At 40.7% G+C, this 22,281-nt stretch overlaps 1 protein-coding gene across 2 annotated transcripts in view; it reads left to right on the top strand.

The window, feature by feature from the left end:
• The window catches only part of KANK1 (KN motif and ankyrin repeat domains 1), a 272,182-nt gene extending 252,071 nt beyond the window's left edge, over positions 1-20,111 (top strand). For both annotated transcript variants that reach the window (XM_075827742.1, XM_075827750.1), the window contains exons 5-13: positions 11,555-11,740; positions 12,246-12,354; positions 13,165-13,371; positions 13,747-13,834; positions 15,137-15,356; positions 15,896-16,038; positions 16,842-17,042; positions 18,265-18,363; positions 19,167-20,111. In XM_075827742.1, the coding sequence (XP_075683857.1) occupies positions 11,555-11,740; positions 12,246-12,354; positions 13,165-13,371; positions 13,747-13,834; positions 15,137-15,356; positions 15,896-16,038; positions 16,842-17,042; positions 18,265-18,363; positions 19,167-19,232 (1,319 nt within the window). In that variant the 3' untranslated portion in view covers positions 19,233-20,111. The remainder of the gene's footprint in view (positions 1-11,554; positions 11,741-12,245; positions 12,355-13,164; positions 13,372-13,746; positions 13,835-15,136; positions 15,357-15,895; positions 16,039-16,841; positions 17,043-18,264; positions 18,364-19,166) is intronic.
• Positions 20,112-22,281: the final 2,170 nt, after the last annotated feature.

Below are 22,281 nucleotides of genomic sequence, written 5' to 3'. Positions count from 1 at the left end.
TGTGGATATTCCTTCTACTAATATGGACAGAAAATTGGCAGCAATATGCAGGGGGCCTAACAACAAATCAGAGTTAAGCTTTCATTTTCTAAACTGGAAAATGAAACGTGGACTTTGGCTGCTACAGACATCATCAGGTTTTTTTAGACAGTCTTCAAACTCATTTTTGGTAATGGCGGACAGATGTGTGCAAAGGGCAGAGCACTATCATTCAGCATGAACAATCGATAAGTGACTATTTTACCTTCTGCTTCTCAGAAGCTAATTTAAAGGTGACAACCAATCTGACTGATCATCTTGTTTATTACCTTTGTGACCACCGCAACAAAACAGAAAAGAAATAGAATTGCCAGACCTTGTCTGCTGCTCTAACTTCTGATTTTACCAATATATGGCTGATTTTAACTTTTTTTTGGGGTAGAAATTCGCGTTAACTCCTTAACGGCGAGTGACCGATAGGACTGTCACAAGCAGGTGCTAGTTTCCATATTGTGACTGATATATCGATCACTCGGATCTTGTGGGTACTGCCCAGTGTACCCTCAAACTCAGCGGCAGAGACGCGGCTGTTATACACAACCAGGCTCCAGCCACAGCTACTGGGATCGGAGATAACTCTGATCCTGGCAGTTAAACCAATTAGAATGTCATGTCAATAGCAACCGTGGCAACCAAACTGTTTGACAGAGGAAGGGTCTACCTCTGTCAGACCATCGCCCCCCCCCCCCCCCACAACACTATCATAGGACGCTGATGGGTTACCATGGCTGCAGGGGGCCTAACAAAGTTATGCCAATAGATTGCCTGTCAGTGTAATTGACAAGCAATAATGCTTTAGAATATGAAGTATTCCAAAATCTTATACAAGTGATCAAAGGATCGCAGCTTCAAGTCTCCTAGTGGGACAGAAAAGAGAGGTGGTTGTTTTTTTTTTTTTTTTTTATATTTTATTTTAAAAAAAAATTCCCCCAAAAAAGAAATACATAAACCCCTTTTTTCATAAAAATAATTTAGATTTTTTTTTTTTTTTACAAAAAGTTTCACTATAGAAAAATACATATTAGGTACTGCTGTAATATTAATGACCCGTAGAATAAAGAGAACTTCTTTATACTGCACGTCACATGGCAGGAAAAAAAACGAATGGCAGATTTGCTTTTAGTTTCTTTTTGATGGAAAAAAAAAAAAAAATTGGAAAATTATACGTACTTCAAAATGGTACCAATAAGAAATACAACTCCACCCGCAAAAACAAGCCAATGGCTTTATCGTCTGAAAAATAAGTTATGGTTCTCTGGATGTGGGGTCACAAATTACTTTTTTATTTTTTTATAAAACAGGTTTTTATTGTGTAAAAGTACTAAAACTTAAAAAAATAACTTCTACAAATGTGCCATCTTAGCATATGTACCGACCCGTAGAATATAGATGGCACAATAAGTTAATAACCGCTAATCAATAAATGAAGGTGCGATTGAAAAATATAACTTGTCCCGCAAAAAAACAAACCCAAATGGAATGGAATGGAAAAATAAGTTATGTGTTTTGTAATGCAAGGATAGAAAAATGAAAGAAAAAAAATGGTTTGGGCTTTAATTTTTAGGGGAGGTTTCCAGTCACAAGTAAACATGGGAAAACACAAAACTTTTTAACATGCTCGCAGTATAGATTCTTCTTCAATCCAGTAGCGCCCATCCCTGCCGCTTTCTGTACAAAAAGCCTTGGTCAGGTGATGTCTCATCAATATGGACGACCGTAAAGGGTTAAATGAGCCCCCCCGGCTGTAAGTGGAGAGAGGCATTTTTCTCTAATCTATATTATAAAGTTTCTTATATTCGCTTGTACTATTGGTTTCTGCAAAGTTTGTTCACCAGTTAGTGACAATTTTTAAGTATACCGCAATTGTTTTTCTAGCTGGGTTTGCCTTACTTGGACTGAAAATGCTGCCATGAGTGCCATCATTGCTTTCTAGGTTGCTTGTTTTTTTTATTCTCCCCATGTTATTTGTATGATGCTGAAGTTGGTTTCCTATTCAGCAGTTTCTTATTTGTATTTTCAGCGCCATTGCGACCGCTGTGACCCCTATAGTTACGTCACTGTCAGAGCCTCTGCTTTTGTGAACCAATACTTTGTAAATAGCCAATTTAGGCCTCAACTTGACATGGTACTCGTTCACTCCTGAGCTTGGTTGAATGTCCAGGTAAACGGTTAGGGCCACATGTAAAGTGTTTCTAAAACCGGGAAACACAGCATAATAATTAGATATCAGTATGAGACTAGACATGGACCGCACATCCACTAGTAATACATTGATCTATAGCTGCTAGGAAAAATTTATAAACATGAACGAGGTTCTCTGTTAACATTTTGATCAAATTGTATAAGCCCACTTGCCACTTCACGGCGACCTCTCAAAAAGTGGGTCCCTACTCTTCTGGTTGCAGCACCACATGGCGGTCGCTGCCACTGCAACACCACTCCTGCAGAGGGAGCAGCCATTTTGATCAAAATGTTAAAGAATTTCGTTCATGTTTATACATTTTTGCCTAGCAGCTATAGATCAATGTATTACCAGTGGATGTGCCGTCCATGTCTAGTCTCCTACTGATTTGATAATAATTAGAGAGCTGTCTTATGATGGCACAAGCTGGGCACCACATATTCGCAGATCTGTGGAAAAAAATCCTATTTTCACTCTGCAACATCGAGTGCACACCAATTTCTACAAAACAAATGCGGCCTTAAAGAGGCTCTGTCACCAGATTTTCTAACCCCTATCTCCTATTGCAGCAGATCGGCGCTGCAATGTAGATAAGAGTAAAGTTTTTGGTCAAGTTATGACCATTTTTATATTTATGCAAATGAGCCTTTCTTATGTACAACTGGGCGTGTTTAAAGTTATGTCCAACTGGGCGTGTATTGTGTTCGTTACATCTGGGTGTGTTTACTTGTTTTACTAGCTGGGCGTTGTGAATAGAAGTGTATGATGCGGACGAATCAGCATCATTCACTTCTCATCGTTACCACCCAGCTTCTGGCAGTGCACAGACACACAGCGTGTCCTCGCTCATCCGACGCGATGAAGTTCCTGTGGAAGGAAGTGAGTGACGTCACAGCGTGATCTCACGAGGACATGCTGTGTGTCTGTGCACTGCCAGAAGCTGGGTGGTAACGATGAGAAGTTGATGATGCTGATTCGTCAGCATCATAGACTTCTATTCACAACGCCCAGCTAGTAAAACAAGTAAAAACGCCCAGATGTACGCACACAATACACGCCCAGTTGGACATAACTTTAAACACGCCCAGTTGTACATAAGAAAGGCTCATTTGCATAAATATAAAAATGGTCATAACTTGGCCAAAAATGCTCGTTTTTGAAAAAAAAAACACGTTACTGTTATCTACATTGCAGCGCCGATCTGCTGCAATAGGAGATATGGGTTTGAAAATCTGGTGACAGAGCCTCTTTAACATGCTTACTTGACCCCTAGGTGAATACCTTAAGGGCTGTAGTTTCCAAAATGAGGTCACTTCTGGGGGGTTTCTACTGTTTTGGTTCCACAGGGGCTTTGCAAACGCGACATATAGCCTAGTAACCAATCCAGCAAAATTTGCACTTTAAAAGCCAAATGGTGCTCCTTTCCTTCTGGGCCCTACCGTGTGCCCAAACAGCAGTCTATGACCACATATGGGGTATTGCCTTACTCTGGAGAAGTTGCTCTACAAATGTTGGGGTTCTTTTTTGTTACCTTTATTTCTTGAGAAAATGAAGAATTTTGAGCTAAAGCTACGTCTTATTGAAGAAAAAGTATTGTTTTTATTTTCCCTGCCCAATTCTAATAAAATCTATGAAATATCTGTGGGGTCAAAATGCTCACTACACCCGTAGATGAATTCCTCAAGGGGTGTAGTTTCCTAAATGGAGTGACTTTTTGGGTATTTTTACTGTTTTGGCCCCTCAGGGGCTTAGGAAATGTGACATGGCCTCCGCAAACCATTCCTGCTAAATTTGAGCTCCAAAGGCAAATGGCGCTCTATCCCTTCTAAGCCCTGCCGTGTGTCCAAACAGCCATTTATGACCACATGTGGGGTATTGTTTTACTCGGGAGAAATTGCTTGACAAATTTTGCAGTGCTTTTTCTCCTTTAGGCCTCATGCACACGACCGTAGCCCGACCGTAGCCGTGTGCACGCCCGTGATTTTCGTGTCGGCCGGCTGCGGACTGTCAGCGGACTGTCAGCCGCAAGCCGCCCGCACATGCACATGGCCGGGCCATTGTTTTCAATGAGCCCGGACCGCAACTCCGGACCATAATAGGACATGTCCGTACTTTCTGCGGTCCGGGTTCCCGGGCCGTGCACGGACCGCAAAAACTACGGTCGTGTGCACGGCCCCATAGAAAAGAATGGGTCCGCAATTCTCCCGTGGATTTGCGGGGGAATTGCGGACGCAAAAACACGGTCGTGTGCATGAGGCCTTAAGTGTTTGTGGAAACGAGAAAAAATGAGCTAAACCTACATTTTTCTTTGAAAAAATGTAGATTTTAACTTTCACAGCCTACATCCAATTATTTCTTCGATAAACCTGTAGGGTCAAAATGCTCACTAGACCCCTAGATAGATTCCTTAAGGGGTGTAGTTTCTCTAATGCCTTGACTTTTGGGGGGTTTCCACTGTTTTGGCACTGCAAGAGCCCTTCAAACCTGACATGGAACCTAAAATATTTTCTAATAAAAAGAAGGCCCCAAAATCCACTAGGTGGTGCTTTTATTCTGAGGCAGTTTCTTCAGTCCATGATCACACTAGGGCCACATGTTGAGTATTTCTAAAAACTGCAGAATCTGGGCAATAAATATTGAGTTGCGTTTCTCTGGTAATACTTTGTGCTACAAAAAAAATTGATTAAAAATGAATTTCTGCAAAAAAAAATTAATTTGTAAATTTCACCTCTGCTTTGCTTTAATTCCTGTGAAACATCTAAAGGGTTAAACTTTCTAAATGCTGTTTTGAATACTTTGAGGGGTGCAGTTTTTAAAATGTAGTGACTTATTGGGGGTTTCTAATATAGAAGGCCCTAAAAGCCACTTCACAACTGAACTGGCCCCTGTAAAAATAGTCTTTTGAAACTTTCTTGAAAATGTGAGAAATTGCTGCTAAAGTTCTAAGCCTTGTAACGTCCTAGAAAAATAAAAGGATGTTCAAAAAACGATGCAAATCTAAAGTAGACATATGGGGGATGTTTGTTAGCAACTATTTTGTGTGGTATAACTGCCTGTCTTACAAGCAGATACATTTAAATTTAGAAAAATGCTACTTTTACTGTAATCTGCTGCGTCTTTTCCGTCCGCTACATGTGGACGAGCCCTAAGAAACCAACTTCAGCCCTGAATAATAAACTGGACGAATAAGAAACCAACTTCAGCATAGTGTTATTTGTTGTGATTTTTGTGGTCATTTTGCATTCGGTATTATCATGTTTATTATTTTATGTAGGTAGCACAGATAATGTAATGTTTGTCTTGCAAACCGCTCATGAGCCATGACAGGCATTGGGTTTTTTCCTGTGACCCTGAAAAATGCCTCAGTTGTTTGGAATATTACCAGTCATTACCTCATCCTATTTCTATCAGAGGATAAGGCCTGAACTCCATTAATGTTCCAAACAAGCTCCAAATTAAGCCCCTAACGTGAAAGCGCAGGCATTCAGTCACCTTTTGAATACAAGTAAATAGATACATAAAATATGGAGAAATTATGTCATAATTGTAGGATCCATGCAACACGAACACAATGGTATATAATGCAGGTGATAATGGGAAGATGTTGCTGCCTTCTGCCTAATAATGGACCATATAGTAGTTACCAACTGATTGTTAGGCTCTGTTCACATCACGCTTTTGCCTTGCGTTTAGCATGCATATCGGGAAAGCCCCTAACGTACCCACTAAATGTCCATAGAGCTAAACTAGCCCAACAGAGGCCAAAAGTGTATCATTTTGGCGTCCGGCTGGTATACATCCATATACCTTTTCTTTGAAGGATGGAATAGTGTAGTAGACTACTCCATTTCATTCCGCAGGATCCTGCAACAAAATGATACCACGCTGTATATGGCTTTTAACATGGGAGCCTATGGTTGATGTATGCCACTGTATAGCATACGTCACAGATATGTCGAGGGCTTTTCAATAGCTCTTCATGATGTATACCATTATAGTCTATGACTAACAGATACGTTAAATGGATGCCCAATAGTGGCATGTTTCACCCGTAAATGATGATGGAATCCGTTTAACGTATACGTCATGAACAAGGTCATCAGAGTTCATGACGTATAGGTTTGTCGTATACCATTAAGCACGATGGTGAGTTTGCATGCTTGGTAAATACGTATGATTTAGATTAAACGTCGCTTATGATCATCTTAGCGTGTAAATGCTCATAGACGACCACTTTCAATAGTTGCGATCACAGATCTTTAGGTATGCTAAAAAATGTAATGGTACGATCAGCAAATCTGAGTGTAAATGCAATCACTGGTTTGACAATTAAAAAGGATGTACTGCAAAGCCACCCAGTAGCGTGCACCATTTGTCTTTTATCCACGTCTCTTTACCATGTGACTACGATTTCAACTTCATTATGATATCGCTTGATCCTCGCATGTAGAGAGGTTGTACGCTTCCTTCACAGTCAAATTGCTAAATGTGTTCATGAAGCGGGTAAAGTTAGTGTTCCAGTGTTTACAGACCAGCCTCTGACTGGTTAAACGCTTCCTTTCCCCTCCTTTCTCTTATTTTCACAACCTTGCTTCTGTATTCTCGGTATGTTCACGCAGGTCAGATTTGTTGCGGACAACTTTGCCGCAATACTGGATGAAAGTCCGCACCAGATCTCGTTTGATTTGATGCAGATTTTTGGCCGAATTTGCTGCTGCAGGAATAGCTGCGTTTCCGCAGAAAAATCACAATTAGAATTAAATGTTTTACACTCTCCCCTGGCGCTTCCGTAGAGCACTCCATGCTACCCCGGCTGGTTTATATTGAGCCGGCCTCCTGGGACAAAGTCTCGTCCCATTGAACGTTGCCACCTGTGATTGGCTGCAGTAGTCACATGGGAAAGAATGTCATCCCATAAGGCCAGATCAACACAGACCACCCCAGGGAGTGGGGACGCATCGCTACGGGAGCGCCAAGGGAGAGTATGGTATATTATTTTTATTTTAAAGTGGATTTTTTTTTTATTATTTCTAGTTGCAATTTTTGCTGCGATAAGGCAGCTATTCCTTTGCATAAAGCTCAACATTTGCCATTTTGTTGCAGGTTTTCAATGGGGGAAGGGAAAATCCGCAAAAATACATAACCATTCCACCGCATAAACGGACATGCTGTGGATAAAAAAAAAACCTTCACTGCAGGTCAATTTCTGCACGGACATTTTCCACAGCGTGTGGATGAGATTTGTTTATTCTCATCAACTTTGCTGCTACTATAATATGCTGCAAAATTTCTGCTCGCAAATTAGGATGGAAAATTCCGCTACTGGTGAACATGCCCTCAATGTGCTTTTTCGTAATCGCCTACTTTGTGGCTGACCCAGTAAGGCCAGAATGACCGTGAGAATTGACTGTGTTCTTGGTGTTCCTGAGGACATCCCATGCAGAAGGGGCAGGTATTCCATTTAAGCTAGAAATGTTATTATTAAAAGTAAATTAATTTGTATTGGTTTGTAGCATGTGTCATACAGTGGCATCTCGACGTGTTATATAGGTTGCTATAATAAAATGCTCTTTCTTAAAGGGAACCTGTCGCTAGGTTTGTAGTAACTAAACCACCAGCATTCCGATAAAGTGAAATAACTTACCAAGAGAAGTCTGGCAGAATCCGCATCGGGCACATGCACATTGCACACATGGAACCAAGGACCGTACACCTTACTTCACTGATGATACAGTGTACTGTACTCTGCTAAATGTGCGCACGCGCCCAATGCTGCTCCCGGGCTCATCTCGATAAATTGAAAGTTTCCTTTCTAACTATAGGTACGTTTGGAACACTAAAAGCATAATAGCATGCTGGGGGTTTAGTGACTGCAAACCAAGCGACAGGTTCCCTTTAAAGGCTATGCTAGAAACTTTTGCAGCACAACAAGTTCATGTGCAACTTGCTTGCAACTTTTGTCTTTCTTATTGATCGGTTTGTCTAGTGATAAATGCCTAAAAATCTATCATCATCTGCTAGAAGTAGTCTGTGTGTAGGATAAGCACCTGTTTTGTACCAGGAATTCTGCCATGTGAGGAGTTCTACACAACGTGTGCACGTGTACAATGATATGTCCGCCTTCATAATATGCAATCCAAAATTGTAGCATACGGGGTTCCATGAACTTCTTTTTGGGGAGGGAGTAATCATATTGTCCTTACCTTTTTAAAAGGGGTATTCCCATCTAATAATCTCTAAACCTCCTCTGGGACCCCCGGCGTTCACAACAATGAAGATACCGAGGACCTTTTTGGCTAAGCGGTGTTCCTGACATCCCACTATTCAGGGAACAGCACCACAACTCTTTTCTAGTGAATAAAGCTGTGTTGTAGTTCCCTGCACGGCGACTCTTCCGGCCACCTTCTGTGGAGGAACACCAGCGCTCAACCAATGCTCCTGCTTCTTCATTCTTGGGGATCGATTGGACCCCACAATCAGTAAGTGATGGCATATCCTGGTGATAAACCTTAACTTACAAGAGTGGTAAACCCTTTTAGTGAGATCATGGTGACTGAGAAACCTCACAAACGCACTGTTCTAGAGTCTGCGTGGGTGTCCAAGCAGCGCTTGTATCTATCATCCTATGAAACACGATCAGTAATTTTACACACATTTTAATTATGTTTCCACATTTGGAGATGTCATGTAATCCTTTGTAGCCTATTTTTTTTTTTTTAATTAATAGCTTATGTTTGCTCGTAGGTGGATTGCCAGTATGGACATTTACAACTGTCAAGTACGGTCTCCCCTGTGTGAATTGCAGTTGTCTTTATCTTTATGTACAGTAAAAAAAACACTGCATTATCCATGTGGAATGAAGACCGGATAAGTGAGACTTGGGAATAACCCAATATTTCCTCTGAGCAGTGCAGTTCACACCCGTTCTGCCTACTCCCATAACACTTCCGCACTAGGTTTTGACAAGGGGTGCCATGCAGCAGCAGCAGAGTGCCCTTCACTGTCAGTAAACACTCCCATCTCATTTCCTGCCTTTGTAACATTATCACAAGTATTTCAGTACTGCGGAGCAACCATATCCAATCTTGCTTTGGCAGACTTGTCTGCCCCTAGGTCACCACTATTTAATTTCCTCTTCTGGACAAGAAATATTTTTGCAGTCATGAAGTGGTCTGTTTATTCAATTATTAAATGCTGTATATTGTTTGTGTTTAATATTTTTTGGCATTTATTCTATGGTTGTAAAATATAAATAAAGTACAGTGGTTGTGGCAGTAATATTGTCACGTACTGCATTCTTGAATAGTCGTGAGATACTTGTAGTTATTTTGATGATCTTATATAACTTAAGCTTTTGAGTTCTGTAGCTTGTTTAAAGTCTATGTAATATTGTAGACATTATTTGCATACTATCCTGAAATATACAGCACAGACTTTGTATTCCCTTATTACTGGTGATGGCCGAAAGGGAGAATTCCTTTAGTAGTTCTGATGCACTCACCAAAAATAGGACAGAGCTGCAAATACGTACACTGTTCGGTCTTGCATATGAGGGCTACACGTGGCTCCTGGGCCACCAGTTGCCCACCGCTGATATTTTTATCATCTTGGTCCGAAGGGGTGGCATACTAAATTAGGTTTCAGATTTTCTACAGCGATTGTCAAGGCATATCCCCGTGGTACAGTCCTCTCACTGTGAGCAACTACTAGGGAGACCTGGGAGTCTGAGGGGGAGGATCCATTAGGTGATATAAATAAATAGCACCGTGAGAGATAATATGGCTGACAGTGTTTTTTGTCAGACAGCTACTTCCTGTCCCTGAAGGTAGAAGACGGGAGAATAACCAGCTGAGTTTACAAGAGAATTCACTGCATGCAGTTACTACACTTAAACTGGTATTCCCATCTTAGACATTTATGGCATATACACAGGAATATCTTCCAAACAGAAGTTCCCCTAACATGTCCCGCCTGGCGGCCGAAGGATCCAGGTGGAAAATCCGTGCAGAGGTGGCCAGGAATTCCGGAAACAGCGATGCTCGTTGTGCTACACTTTTCCTGTAACCCCCATAGAAGTGAAAAGGTGTTTCAAAAACAGCGGAACACAGCAAGCTGGGCTGTTTCAGGAATTTCTAGCCCCCTCTGCACTAATGCTCTGTCTGTATAGCCTAACCAGGAGGGACGGGGTCAGGGAACCCCCTGTCCCGAGATAGGTGCGAATTCCAGGGGTGTCTCTGATGGAAATACCCCTTTAAGTTTCAGTAGCAGTGTCAATTTGTCATTTATTGGTCTATGAGAATGGTACTATTCGTTTCCATTTGAGTTATTGCCTCTCCTTTTTGCATATTTACAGTATGTATTCATTGTCATTTCTTGTCGAGAAACTCCTGATGAATGAGGTTCAGTATAAGGTTTGGTACCACATTCGCCACAAGATCTGTTTATCTGTAGGCAAATCATGTTGTTATAACCTAGGGCTGTGCCAGTGAGGAACAAGTATCTCTATAGATTTGCTTTAAAAAGATATGAGAAAAAAATGTTTTGAAGACTTGGCCCAGATGAGCTCAACAGGTTCTGGTTTAGCTCTAAATGCTCTGCAAAAGGACAACTCCTCCTTATTTGTGCCTGTCAACTGGGAATGTAGGGCAAACACTCTCTTGTTTTCCATATACATTGTACGTACACATGGGGATTTCCACGTAATCTTTATCACACTTCAACTATTTTATATATTTAACTTTGAGCAAGTACTTCAGGTAAATTGCAGGATCATTATGCTGGTGGTGGCGAGCGTTGGAGTTTGCATATATAATAGTTATGTAGTTGATGGGGGGGGGGGAAAATATATGATCGTATTCTGTCTCTTCTGTCTATAAAGACTTCTTTACATGAGCGTTCCATGTTTGTGGAGGTCGGTGTCCGGATAATAGATAGACATGTATACTACAAATTACACCTAGTAGGTTTTGTGCATGTCACTTTTTTTTTCTCCTCGTATTAAATTTGATTTTGCCAAATATATATGTTAATAATGTTTTGTGTTTTTGTTTTTTTTTTATGTATGTCAATGTGACAAATAATCCTCTTCTTGTTTTCACTACTTTTTCCATCGATTTGCTAAAAAATGGTCCACAATTACCCCCTATAAGATGATGACATCTATAATGCTGTTCCATAGTGACAGTGATGTTTGCATCTTCTATTTTATTTGCTTCAGACTTTGTATTCGGATGACACTAGGTCATTGATCATATGTTGACCTAAACTCTGTAAACTTACCCGAAGTTATATATTAACAAACCTAATGTGCTGTGTCTCTTTTTATTTTATCAGGGTCTAAAGAGAACGCTACAAGTCAGACCAAAGCATCTGCAGAATGTTACGCTTCTAGTGCACAAACTGTTCACCAACTAGAGAGGCTGAACGTTGTGATCGATGACGGTGATTTGCTCTCCGTTTCAACCAACTCTACGGCTTCAAATGAGCTTGTCTGTGAAAACACAGCTTCTTCTGTTCATGGTAAAATATTAGAAAATAAATGGTGTTCCAATGACTGCATGATATGCCTCTGCTATCTGCACTTTGGATTCCCACACCTTGGCGTCGCTAGCTATCTTTATTTCCAATCTTTGGGAACCTGCTGGATGCGAATCTGAAATCACGGCACTTGTCCTCCACACCGAGCTCTCTGACTTCCCCTCTACTGCTCACCCTTTCGTTATGGCAACGTGATTTGGCGTTTGCAAGTGATCTCTCCCAGGTCCACCTGGCTGCCAACGTAGAAGTTCTGCATCATCCTCTCTCTTTTTCTTTGTTTTTCCCAAAATAATTTGCTTTCGCTATTTGTACTAAAGAATACTGCAATGCACTTTGGTCAGTAACTAGTTGCAATGACTTCTTTAGCTAAGCCGTCACTGATTTTAAGATTTGGCAATGACATCTAGTAGCCTTTAGCAGCCTTTATTGCTTTGGTATTCTATTTTATTTGTTTCTTTTTTTTTTCATCTTACTTCCCCTGTAATAGTGAGTACAAGCAGCCACAGTACTCTTAAGTCCATCATGAAGAGAAAAGATGAGAAGAAAGAATCTTCAAACGCAAAGAAAAATCTTCAGTTTGTTGGAATCAATGGCGGGTAAGCATGTTTTGAAAAGACGGTAGACACCGTATTGTTTTGATGGCTTTGTTCACACTAAATTCTGGCTCTACATTTAGACTCTGTTCACACTTGTATCGTTATTTCCATTGTTTATAGAACCCAATGATCTGTCATGATCAGTTATGAGAGATCCGTTTTTCCTACATTGATTTATAATGGATCAGTCAGGTTTCTATCAGGTTGTTTTATGGTTTTTGTTTTTTTGCCGGAAACAATACTGCAGAATGCTACGCTACTCTGACCGCCAAAAAGCAAATGAAGCCTGACTGAAAATAACTAACGGCGATGTGAACAGATCCTTAGTGTACTATATTAGCGGAAGGGTTGGTTCACACCGGCATCCCTCATCATACCGAAGCCATGGCTTATATGACAGATTTCTCATGTAACAGGTCCTAACTAATCCCATTGTCTTGTCAACGAGTCCGTCAGGTTTCCGTTTTCATTGTCATCAGCGACACCGCCTCAAGCAGATAAACTTGATAGTAAATCTGTGATCATAACTGAAAGCGATAATAGATCAGTTTTATAGTTCTATATAAAGATAGATTTTAACCCCTTACCGAAATTTTGACGTAAATTTTAGATTGTACGTTAAATTGTGTCATTAAGCTACAACTTGTCCTTCAAAAAACAAGCCCCATACAGCTATGTTGATGGAAAAGTAAAAAAGTTATGTCTTTTGGAAGGCAGGGAGGAAAAAACGTAAATGAAAATCCCAAAAATGTCTGGGGTGGTAAAGGGTTAAAGGCCCTACCATACAAGTCTTCTGTCTATACTTTTCAGGTATGAAACCACGTCTAGTGATGAATCCAGCTCAGATGAAAGTTCATCCACGGAGTCCGATGATGAATGTGAAGAAGAGGAAAGCTTTAATGAGGACTCTGAAGTGATAAAACAAGGCGTGGCAAGTGGTCAAACCGAAGTACCCGAGTCGTTGAGTGATGCTGGGAAAGAGGAGACCGAGACCGAGAAAGTGGAAATCAGGGAAAGGTACATTGTGCATATTGTACTACACTTACCGCTTAGAAAGGCTTTTCTAGTTCATGAAATGGCTGTAAAAGAGCAGGTTTTTATTTTTACTGTTTATTTGAGTAAGTTTGAATTGGCCGCTACACTGTCGGAGTAAGCGGTGTACACTATGTCATCCATGGCAACAGTCCATCCGCTATTGTACAGAATGCGCTTTTGTTTTTTTCACTGAAGTGGCTTAGGGGGCAATACATGGAACCATTGTTTTACTGACTAAGCAATACGATTCTGGAAATGCCAATGTGACCGTGTCTATTGTTCTACAAGATTTACATTTTTGTTGTAATGCAGTGTTCTTAAAATTCCTGACACAAATCTGGTTTGTTGCATATGCAGATATGAATTAAGTGAAAAGATGCTGTCTGCCTGCAATCTTCTGAAGGACGCAGTTGATGATCCTCGGGCTTTGGCAAGTAAAGATGTGGTAAGTGTTCACTGACCTTTTAAGCCTTTTTTTATTTATGTATTTTTTTATTTTTTAAAGTGTAGCCGTTTGACAAACTTCTGACGTCATAGTGACCTGTCAGAAGTTTGGATTGGTGGGGGTCCGAGCACTGAGACACCCACCAATCGCTAGAACGAAGCAGCTGAAGGTCTCGTGTGAATGCATAGCCGCTTCGTGTCTATTCGGCTTTTTCCGGAAAGCCAATTTATCGGAGTACGGGCTCATAGACTTTCTATTGAGTCCGTACGCCAATACATTTATTTGCGGAAAAAGCCGAACAGAAACGAAGCGGCTGAGCGCTCCCACGAGACCTTCGGCTGCTTCGTTCTAATGATTGGTGGGGGTCTCAGTGCTCGGACCCCCACCAATCCAAACTTTTGACATGTCACTATGGTAGTGGCGGTTTGCAAGTAAGGTAAAAAGGCTGGTCTCCCTTTCCCATATCCTTTATTAGAAAGCTTTATTAGCAAGAGCGGACTGTCGCTAACTATTAGCAGATCTCCTTCCGGCAGACCTGGCCCGTTCATGTATTACATGGTTTTCCATTTCTTTGCACGGGAAATGTGTGGCCAGCCACAGCCTCCCCAGTGAGAACAACTGATCACCGAGGGTTTCTGATCGCCAGACCGCGGCGATCAGCTGATCACTGGCTGGCCTCAAATAAAAATGTGGTCGTCTTAATGAGATTTTGGGAATTAGAATGCAATTGAAACAGGACAACATTTGCATTATTATCTAAAGCAGTTTTAAAAACATTTCAATTTATTAGAATGGTTGGTGCAGCAGTCAGTCCAAGTGGAGCTCGGACTCACAAATAGTGATGTTATATAGATAGTTGTCAACAGCAGGAAGTTGTACTCTGGTCATTAATAACTTTAGTGGTATAAAAGTAAAAAAAAGAAAAAATACCCGGACTTCCAAGTTTTCTGTTCCTTTCTGCTGCCTGTTAGCCGGATGAAATGAGCCTCCTGGATGACTGAACACCCAATTTTGTGCTCATTACAGAATAATCTAATACCATTTATACACCAAATGAGAGCAGGTGCACAATGTTCTTTGTAATGAGTGCTTATTACATGACTGACGTCTCTCCATTATTCATTGTTGCAAGACTTGGTGTGCCATCATCATCATTGAGAAAATAAAAATATTGCACCCTATACTCAGCTTGCACTGCCCTTAATTATATATAGAGAATTGATAATCTGTTATTTTACTGCAGTAGAATCTAAAGTCACAGAAAATAAGACTGACTTACTGAATTGTGTTCTGTGCTTTCAGAGGCAGTGCTTGAACACTATACAAAATGAATGGTTCCGTGTGTCAAGTCAGAAATCCGCCATTCCAGCCATGGTAGAGGATTACGTTGCGGTGTTTGCAGAACTTTCCCACGCTGTCCTTCGCCATATCATCAACATGGCCGACGGCAATGGGAACACAGCACTTCACTACAGTGTATCACATTCCAACTTTGAGATTGTCAAAATGTTGCTGGATGCAGGTTAGACATTTAATCTGTGCATGCATAGGTATATGTGTGAAGCACACAATGTACTCGAAGCCTACAACAGATAGATACGTTATTTAGCTTATTACAGGAATGCCAATGTGAAATGCCACAGTGATGACCAGCAAGTATGCATGTCCTTACATGGTTTTTAGTACAGGGATTACTGACAAGTTACATTTGAAAGTTGGAAAGCAGTTTGGAGCACTAGTTTTGCTTTGCTGATAAAAACGGTGAAATAGCCCGGAATGTTAATATAGTCTTATCGTTAATTACATATAAAACTATAGACAGTAACCCTATTACATGAGATTTCTTGCTGATAGAAATAATACAAATGTACTTGTTTTTCGGCTCTGAAGCTTAGTCTGGATCTATAGAGCTTTGTATATGTGAGAACAGCATTGTCCAATTTCTAAGGCACCTACTGTTCCCATCGGAGAACATTGGCTCATTTAAGTCATTTCAGCTTTCTGTTGGTTTTCTGTATCTTTATGACTTCATGCACACTAGAATGGGTTCTTTCTTTACAGATGTTTGTAATGTAAACCACCAGAACAAGGCTGGATACACTCCTATCATGCTCGCTGCCCTGGCAGCTGTGGAAGCCGCCAAGGACATGAAAGTGGTAGAGGAGCTCTTCAGCTGTGGTGATGTCAATGCCAAAGCCAGCCAGGTATGTTCTACAGATGCCAATCAAATACTCCATGTGAGATGTTAGGGCATATGAGCTCATGAAGAAAAAACGGATTTTGTCACGTCCTTTTATAGAGCAAAATATGGTAAATCTACAATATGGTACATCTATTTGTAAAGAACATAAAGGGAAATAATGTATTTGTGATTTTTAGGGAGGATAGATTCACAGTAATATTTACACTACTGTCCTCTTGTCCAACCCTTCCCTAAATGACCAGAATGGAGTGAGTTGCTTTTTGCTTATCATTTCCAATAAAGAGAAGAATAACTACATGTGTGAGTAACTACCATTGGCGAGCTATTAGAAAGGCTCAGCTTACAAGAAAAGGTCGGCCTGGACAGCCAGTGGAGCTCACCCATAGGGCGTGCAGTGGCTTGCATGAATTACCACTTATTTGTTTGTGGGGGGCTGGGGACATATAAAACAGAAAAGAGCATAACTATAAAGAAAATGTGAAAAGGTCCATATTATTTTATGTTTAGACATTGATTTTAAGGGCAGCCACATATAGCTGGCACTCGAAAGCCCATTTTCATCCTTCTAAAGGAAAGCTTCTTTGCAAACTTTTTTTTCCCCAAGGAGCATTGCCCTTAAGACTCCCTACCAGCTGGATCAATGCAAGGAGAATCCGTACTGTCGGAGAGTCTGCCCATTGAAGAATGTACAGCTGTGAAAAAAATACAATTTGCTGGGCTTTACTGTATTCTCTAGTTTATCTCTACCTCAGATTTTGGTTCCCACATTTATGCAAACACTGATGTACATGTGTTCTGTTTCAGGCCGGCCAGACGGCTTTAATGCTTGCAGTGAGTCATGGAAGGATAGATATGGTCAAGGCTCTCTTGGTCTGTGGTGCAGATGTTAATATCCAGGATGATGAGGGCTCTACAGCTCTAATGTGTGCAAGCGAGCATGGACATGTGGAGATAGTCAAGCTGCTACTGGCCCAGCCGGGCTGTAATGCTGCACTGGAGGACAACGTAAGTCAGCTTTCCCAAAGCATGGCGTCATACTGAAGACTTCAGGAGAGAAATATTTAAATTGGATCTTGTTTTATTTAATAGCGGACCTTAAACTGCTGTTTGTGAATATGTAAATGTTTCTGGGCACCATAGAATTTGTTTACTCTCCTTGTTAAAGATGTGGTCTTAGGCTTAGTTCACATCTGCTTCAGGACTCCGTTCTGGCGTTCCATTGATTTCATTGGTGTCGGATCTGGTGCAAATGGTTTCAGTTTGTCTCCGTTGTGCAAGGCTTCCGTCGTTTTGACGGAATAAATAGCACAGTCGACTACGGTATTGCCTCCATCAAAACAACGGAAACCATTTGCACTGGATCCGTCTCCGTTGAATTCAATGGTGGTGCAAACGGAAACCTAAGGTTTCTATTTGTTTCAGTCAGGGTTCCGTTCTGACAGGAGGCTCCGATGGAACGTCAGAACAGAGCCCTGATGCAGATTTAAACTAAGCCTAAATTGTACAACCTCCATTGTAGGCTTCATTCACACTGACTGATCCCAACACAAGGAAGAAGGGCAAATCTTTCCCTCTGGAATCCTTTCTTGTTTTTAGTATACATTAAGGGATGGGAGAATCAACCAGTGGCTGTAGATAGTGGGAAACGGAAAAACTGTTCTATAACTAAATCTGCGGGGACTGCTGTGTAATTGCAGATTTGTCCCTACAGTCACGCTGCAAGGAAAATGAAGCATTACATAGCACTCATTGAAGTCATTCAGCATCTTATTTATCCAGAGCCAAGACCAGGGCTGGACACAGCTCTTCGCTTTAGTGAATAGAAGGTGGTTGTGATTGGGGCATCTTCACTAGTATAACAACATATACATGGGTATATTGTATGAGCTAGAAGTAAACATTGCTTTCAATATCTGCAGATTCATTGTATTGATTTGGATGACCTGAATGTAAAACGTCAGTCAGTCTGGATGACTGGAGATGTGTCCAGATGGACATATTTATCCACTTGCTACAGTTTAAGAATTGAACTGTTTTTTGGCCACCCAATAAATGTATCTAGGCAGATGGGAGCTGTGAAAATACTGTGAGTGCTCATGCAGTTCATCTGTCAGATGCGTTCTTAGCAATAACATAAGGTGAATGGAGCAGACTGCCACCGTCCTGTATCGTGTGAGAAACGATAATGTACTGAAGTGTAAAGTTCTTTGTGCTCATTTGTTCTTAGGATGGCAGCACAGCCTTGTCCATTGCTTTAGATGCCGGTCATAAGGATATAGGAGTCCTTCTCTATGCTCATGTCAATTTTTCGAAATCCCCATCACAAGTAAGTACAGTCCTACAATGAGTACATCAAATATCATGACTTTCATTTATCTCATTCTCTTTCTTTGATCACATTATATTGTTATATTGAGTTATATTGGCTCAACATATTAAGCTATATTCTCCCTAATGAATGCAGAGAGAGATGAACAGCCTACATGGGATTAGTGACTATTAAACTTCAGTAAAACCTGTACACACACTCCATCCACTTTTTTTTTCAAAGTATAGTTGAGCTATGTAATATTGAGCCTTAAACGGGTCATAAATAATAGATCCTGTTTGATCCCGGTTTTCCCTATAGATAAGTGGCATTAGATGTGTCTGGCAGCCACATATCTCCTGTATATCTCCTGTCATTATCACATGTCCACACATAACTAAGGTCTATGGTGAATATTAGAACTATGCTAGATTGTTATTGTTTTACTTAAATGCTTAGTGCAAATACAAGAACAATAAAGCGGAGTAAGGCCTCATGCACACGATCGTAATTTTTATAAAATACTGAGCCATTCATTTCTATCGGCCACGGACACCTTCCTGCATATTTACGGGTGTGTGTCCGGGCTGTAGAAATGACCTGCAAAAAATAGGACATGTCCTATTTTTTTGCATTTGGACCGTGCTTTTATACTTTTTAATGTGATCACAGTCCGCAAATTCGGGTCACACTCCGCGGCCCGTCGGTCCAGTATCTACCGACCGTAAATACTGCACGGTCATATGCATGAGGCCTGAATATATTTGTAAGTCTTCAGAATGTCAGAAACTCTGAATCCTTTCTTCCACTTCTTCCTTTAGGGGACACCTAGGCTGGGCAAGAAGCTTCCACCCAGTCCAACACAGAGAAGTCCATTTGACAGTTAATTTGAAGACCGTAATATTTTTTTGCCACCTCGGAGCTGCTGCTAACCGTTACTGTGTCTAATGACAGATAATGAATGTACTTGTCTATGTGCCTGATTATACCAGCAGACTAAAGCAATAGATTTCCTGCTGATGACATGGAATCCATGGTGTCCTCTAACTGGATGAAAGCTATAAGTGGAGCACAAGCTTCTGGTCATAAAGACTTCTTTTTTTTTTTAATAGGAGCCCACTACTGTTCCAAGGAATCTTAAGGTCAGTCAGCACATCCATTAAGTAATACATCACATGTCTAGAAATAAACATGTGGTTCCGGTGTTAGAGAGTGCCATAGTGCCTTCTGCATTGTGCTGGGTGTAATATTTATATACAATGCATCCTCGCCCTCCTCTCTGCTCTCCATTCTGAACTAGGTAATGGAATGTCGTGACATGCGGCCCTCGAGCTGTCTCACTGGCTATAGGCTGTCAAGTCCTAGAAGAACCCTCAGTAGATCTGAATGGACTAAGTAAAGGCGTCCCCCTGACTTTATGTATTATGTAACTTTTATATGCAATGGTGAGAAATTCAGTATTTGCTGCATATTTTATAATCTGTAAAAGAAGAAAACAGTACATGGCCTGAGGAGGACATGTACTTAATAAATATATATATATATATGTCTAGTACTATGTAATAATATCTGTACAATGTTCTAAAAATCACAAGTCTTGTCGTGCAGTATATATGTCCCTTGATAAGAAAAATAAGCTGTTCTCGTCCCTGCATATTTATATTCCAGGCTGTCTTTCCTCTTTTAGGTGTGTATGTTTTTAAGCGTTTGAAGTGCCTTAGACTCTTGCCATATTTTCTCAATAAACTTTCATCATGTGGTTTTTATTCAGTACAATATTTCATCCTTTGCGCACCAGGAACTTTTAAATATAGTAACATGTGGGAAATAATCTGCTTTTATACTGACATTTAATGGAAGGTTTTTGTGGTATTATTGGATTGGATTTGACAAACTATTGTAAGTATGTGAACATCCCCCCCCCCCCCCCCCCCCGTATAGTGGAATGCAGAACGTTACTAAAATGCACATACATTAAAAAAAAAGTGGAATGTATCCCATCCCATGCCTACATATATAAGCAATATATTAATATTACATTAAAGAAGTGATACTTAAACATTTTAACTATGAGGAAACTCTTCAATGAACCCCTTGTCCTACTTTTACCTAAAAAAACAAACCAAAAAAACACAAAACAAACAAAATTGAGTCTTGTAATTCTCAGCCAGCTCACTGTCCAACCTGTCCTTGCTGGAGAGTTCTGAGAAATAATGCTTCATCATTGGTATCTCATGGGAGAGCTGATAAGGTCTGTAAGACAATTGTGCAGATGTGATTTCAGCAGACCTGGTAATAGCAGAGTTTCGTATGGTTAGTTGGCTTGGATAGCGATGACTGAGAAGCTGCACTACATTTATTATTGTTTTTTTTTTTTTCACTAAATTTACCAGCCGACTGTGAGTCATCAGTATAGCGTCTGATCCTTCAAACAATAAGAATAACATAATGGTTATTTGAGCACAACTATATAGGCTACTTTGTCAGATGTAATATGGTTATGCAGTTGTCTTTTATGATAATGAATAGTTACATTGTTCACTAAAGCTTTTAATGCTGCGTTATTCTGACTCGTCTGCCCACTAAACCCAAATAACCAGATTTATGTTTCATGTATGTCATCTATTTCATGTAAAATTTCAAAATAAAATCATTTTATGTTCGTTACACATATTACATGATAAAGATCAATTGATTACTTTTCCTATTTATGCAGCCCTATCATGCTCCGTTGTGTTTTATCTGTACTATTAGGACTGTGAGCTCTGGCACATGTTCTTTTGTATAAGCAGTTGTTTTATGTAAGAGGGTACAGGTAGCTATAGACATGATATGGTTACCACTTAAAGATCTTTCCATATGGTTTTGGCAACAACTGAATGGCCATTTAGAATAGATTCACAAACCCTGCTAAACAAGAGTGCACTTGATCAAAATTCTACCTGAACAAGTTCTACCTAATAGACTTGTTCAAAGACAGATAAACCCCATAGGCTCCATGCAGGAGACATCGTGCCTATGATAAGTTTGACTCAACTGATCTCACAGGATGTATTCTGATCCTGTACTTGGCTGGAATTCTATGACTCAGGGCGCCGTTCATGGGTTCCGTCTGACCTTTCCGTCAGGGGAACCCATGAACAGAAACCAAACGGAAACCATAGGTTTCCGTTTGCATCACCATTGATTTCAATGCAAATGGTTTCCGTTTGTCACCATTGTGCAAGGGTTTCATCGTTTTGACGGAATCTATAATGTCGACTGCGCTACTCATTCCGTCAAAACGATGAAACCCTTACACAACGGTGACAAACGGAAACCATTAACAACGGATTCGTCACCATTGAAATCGATGGTGATGCAAATGGAAAACCTATAGTTTCTGTTTTTGTTTGGTTTCCGTTCATGAGTTTCCCTGACGGAAAGCTCAGACAGAACCCAGGAACGGAGTCCCGACGCAGATGTGATTGAAGCCTTATATAGCTGTGTTCATGTTCCCTTAGACTCATTCACATCTAAATAAAATGTTCTAGAAAACCGCTCCAGCAGCCACTTCTAAGTACTCTACCATGTTAGAAGAAACAGAACCAGAGTTAAATGGTGCATTTTGTTGGCTGGGTAGATTAAAAGACCGTTCAATTTCTCCTTCATGCATTACACGGTCTCAAAATCTTTAAAGAGACACTTATCCATATCTTATCTTTGTTGTTGAAAAGCAAGCACATTAAGGTCTCATGTGCACGGCCTGTGATTTTCGGGTCGGCCGGCTGCGGACTGTCAGCCGCGAGCCACCCGCATATTGCGGGCAATGCACATGGCCGCGGCCATTATTTTCAATGAGCCCGGACCGCAGAAGATGGCCGTAATAAGACGGGTCCGGTCTTTCTGCGGTGTGGGCTCCCGGGCCATGCATGGACCGTAAAAACTACGGTCGTG

The sequence above is a fragment of the Rhinoderma darwinii genome, chromosome 1, assembly GCF_050947455.1.
Source record: "Rhinoderma darwinii isolate aRhiDar2 chromosome 1, aRhiDar2.hap1, whole genome shotgun sequence".
NCBI classification, from domain to species: Eukaryota; Metazoa; Chordata; class Amphibia; order Anura; family Rhinodermatidae; genus Rhinoderma; species Rhinoderma darwinii.
Note: the sequence above shows the minus strand (reverse complement) of the source record. Positions and strands in the feature narration are given on the sequence as shown.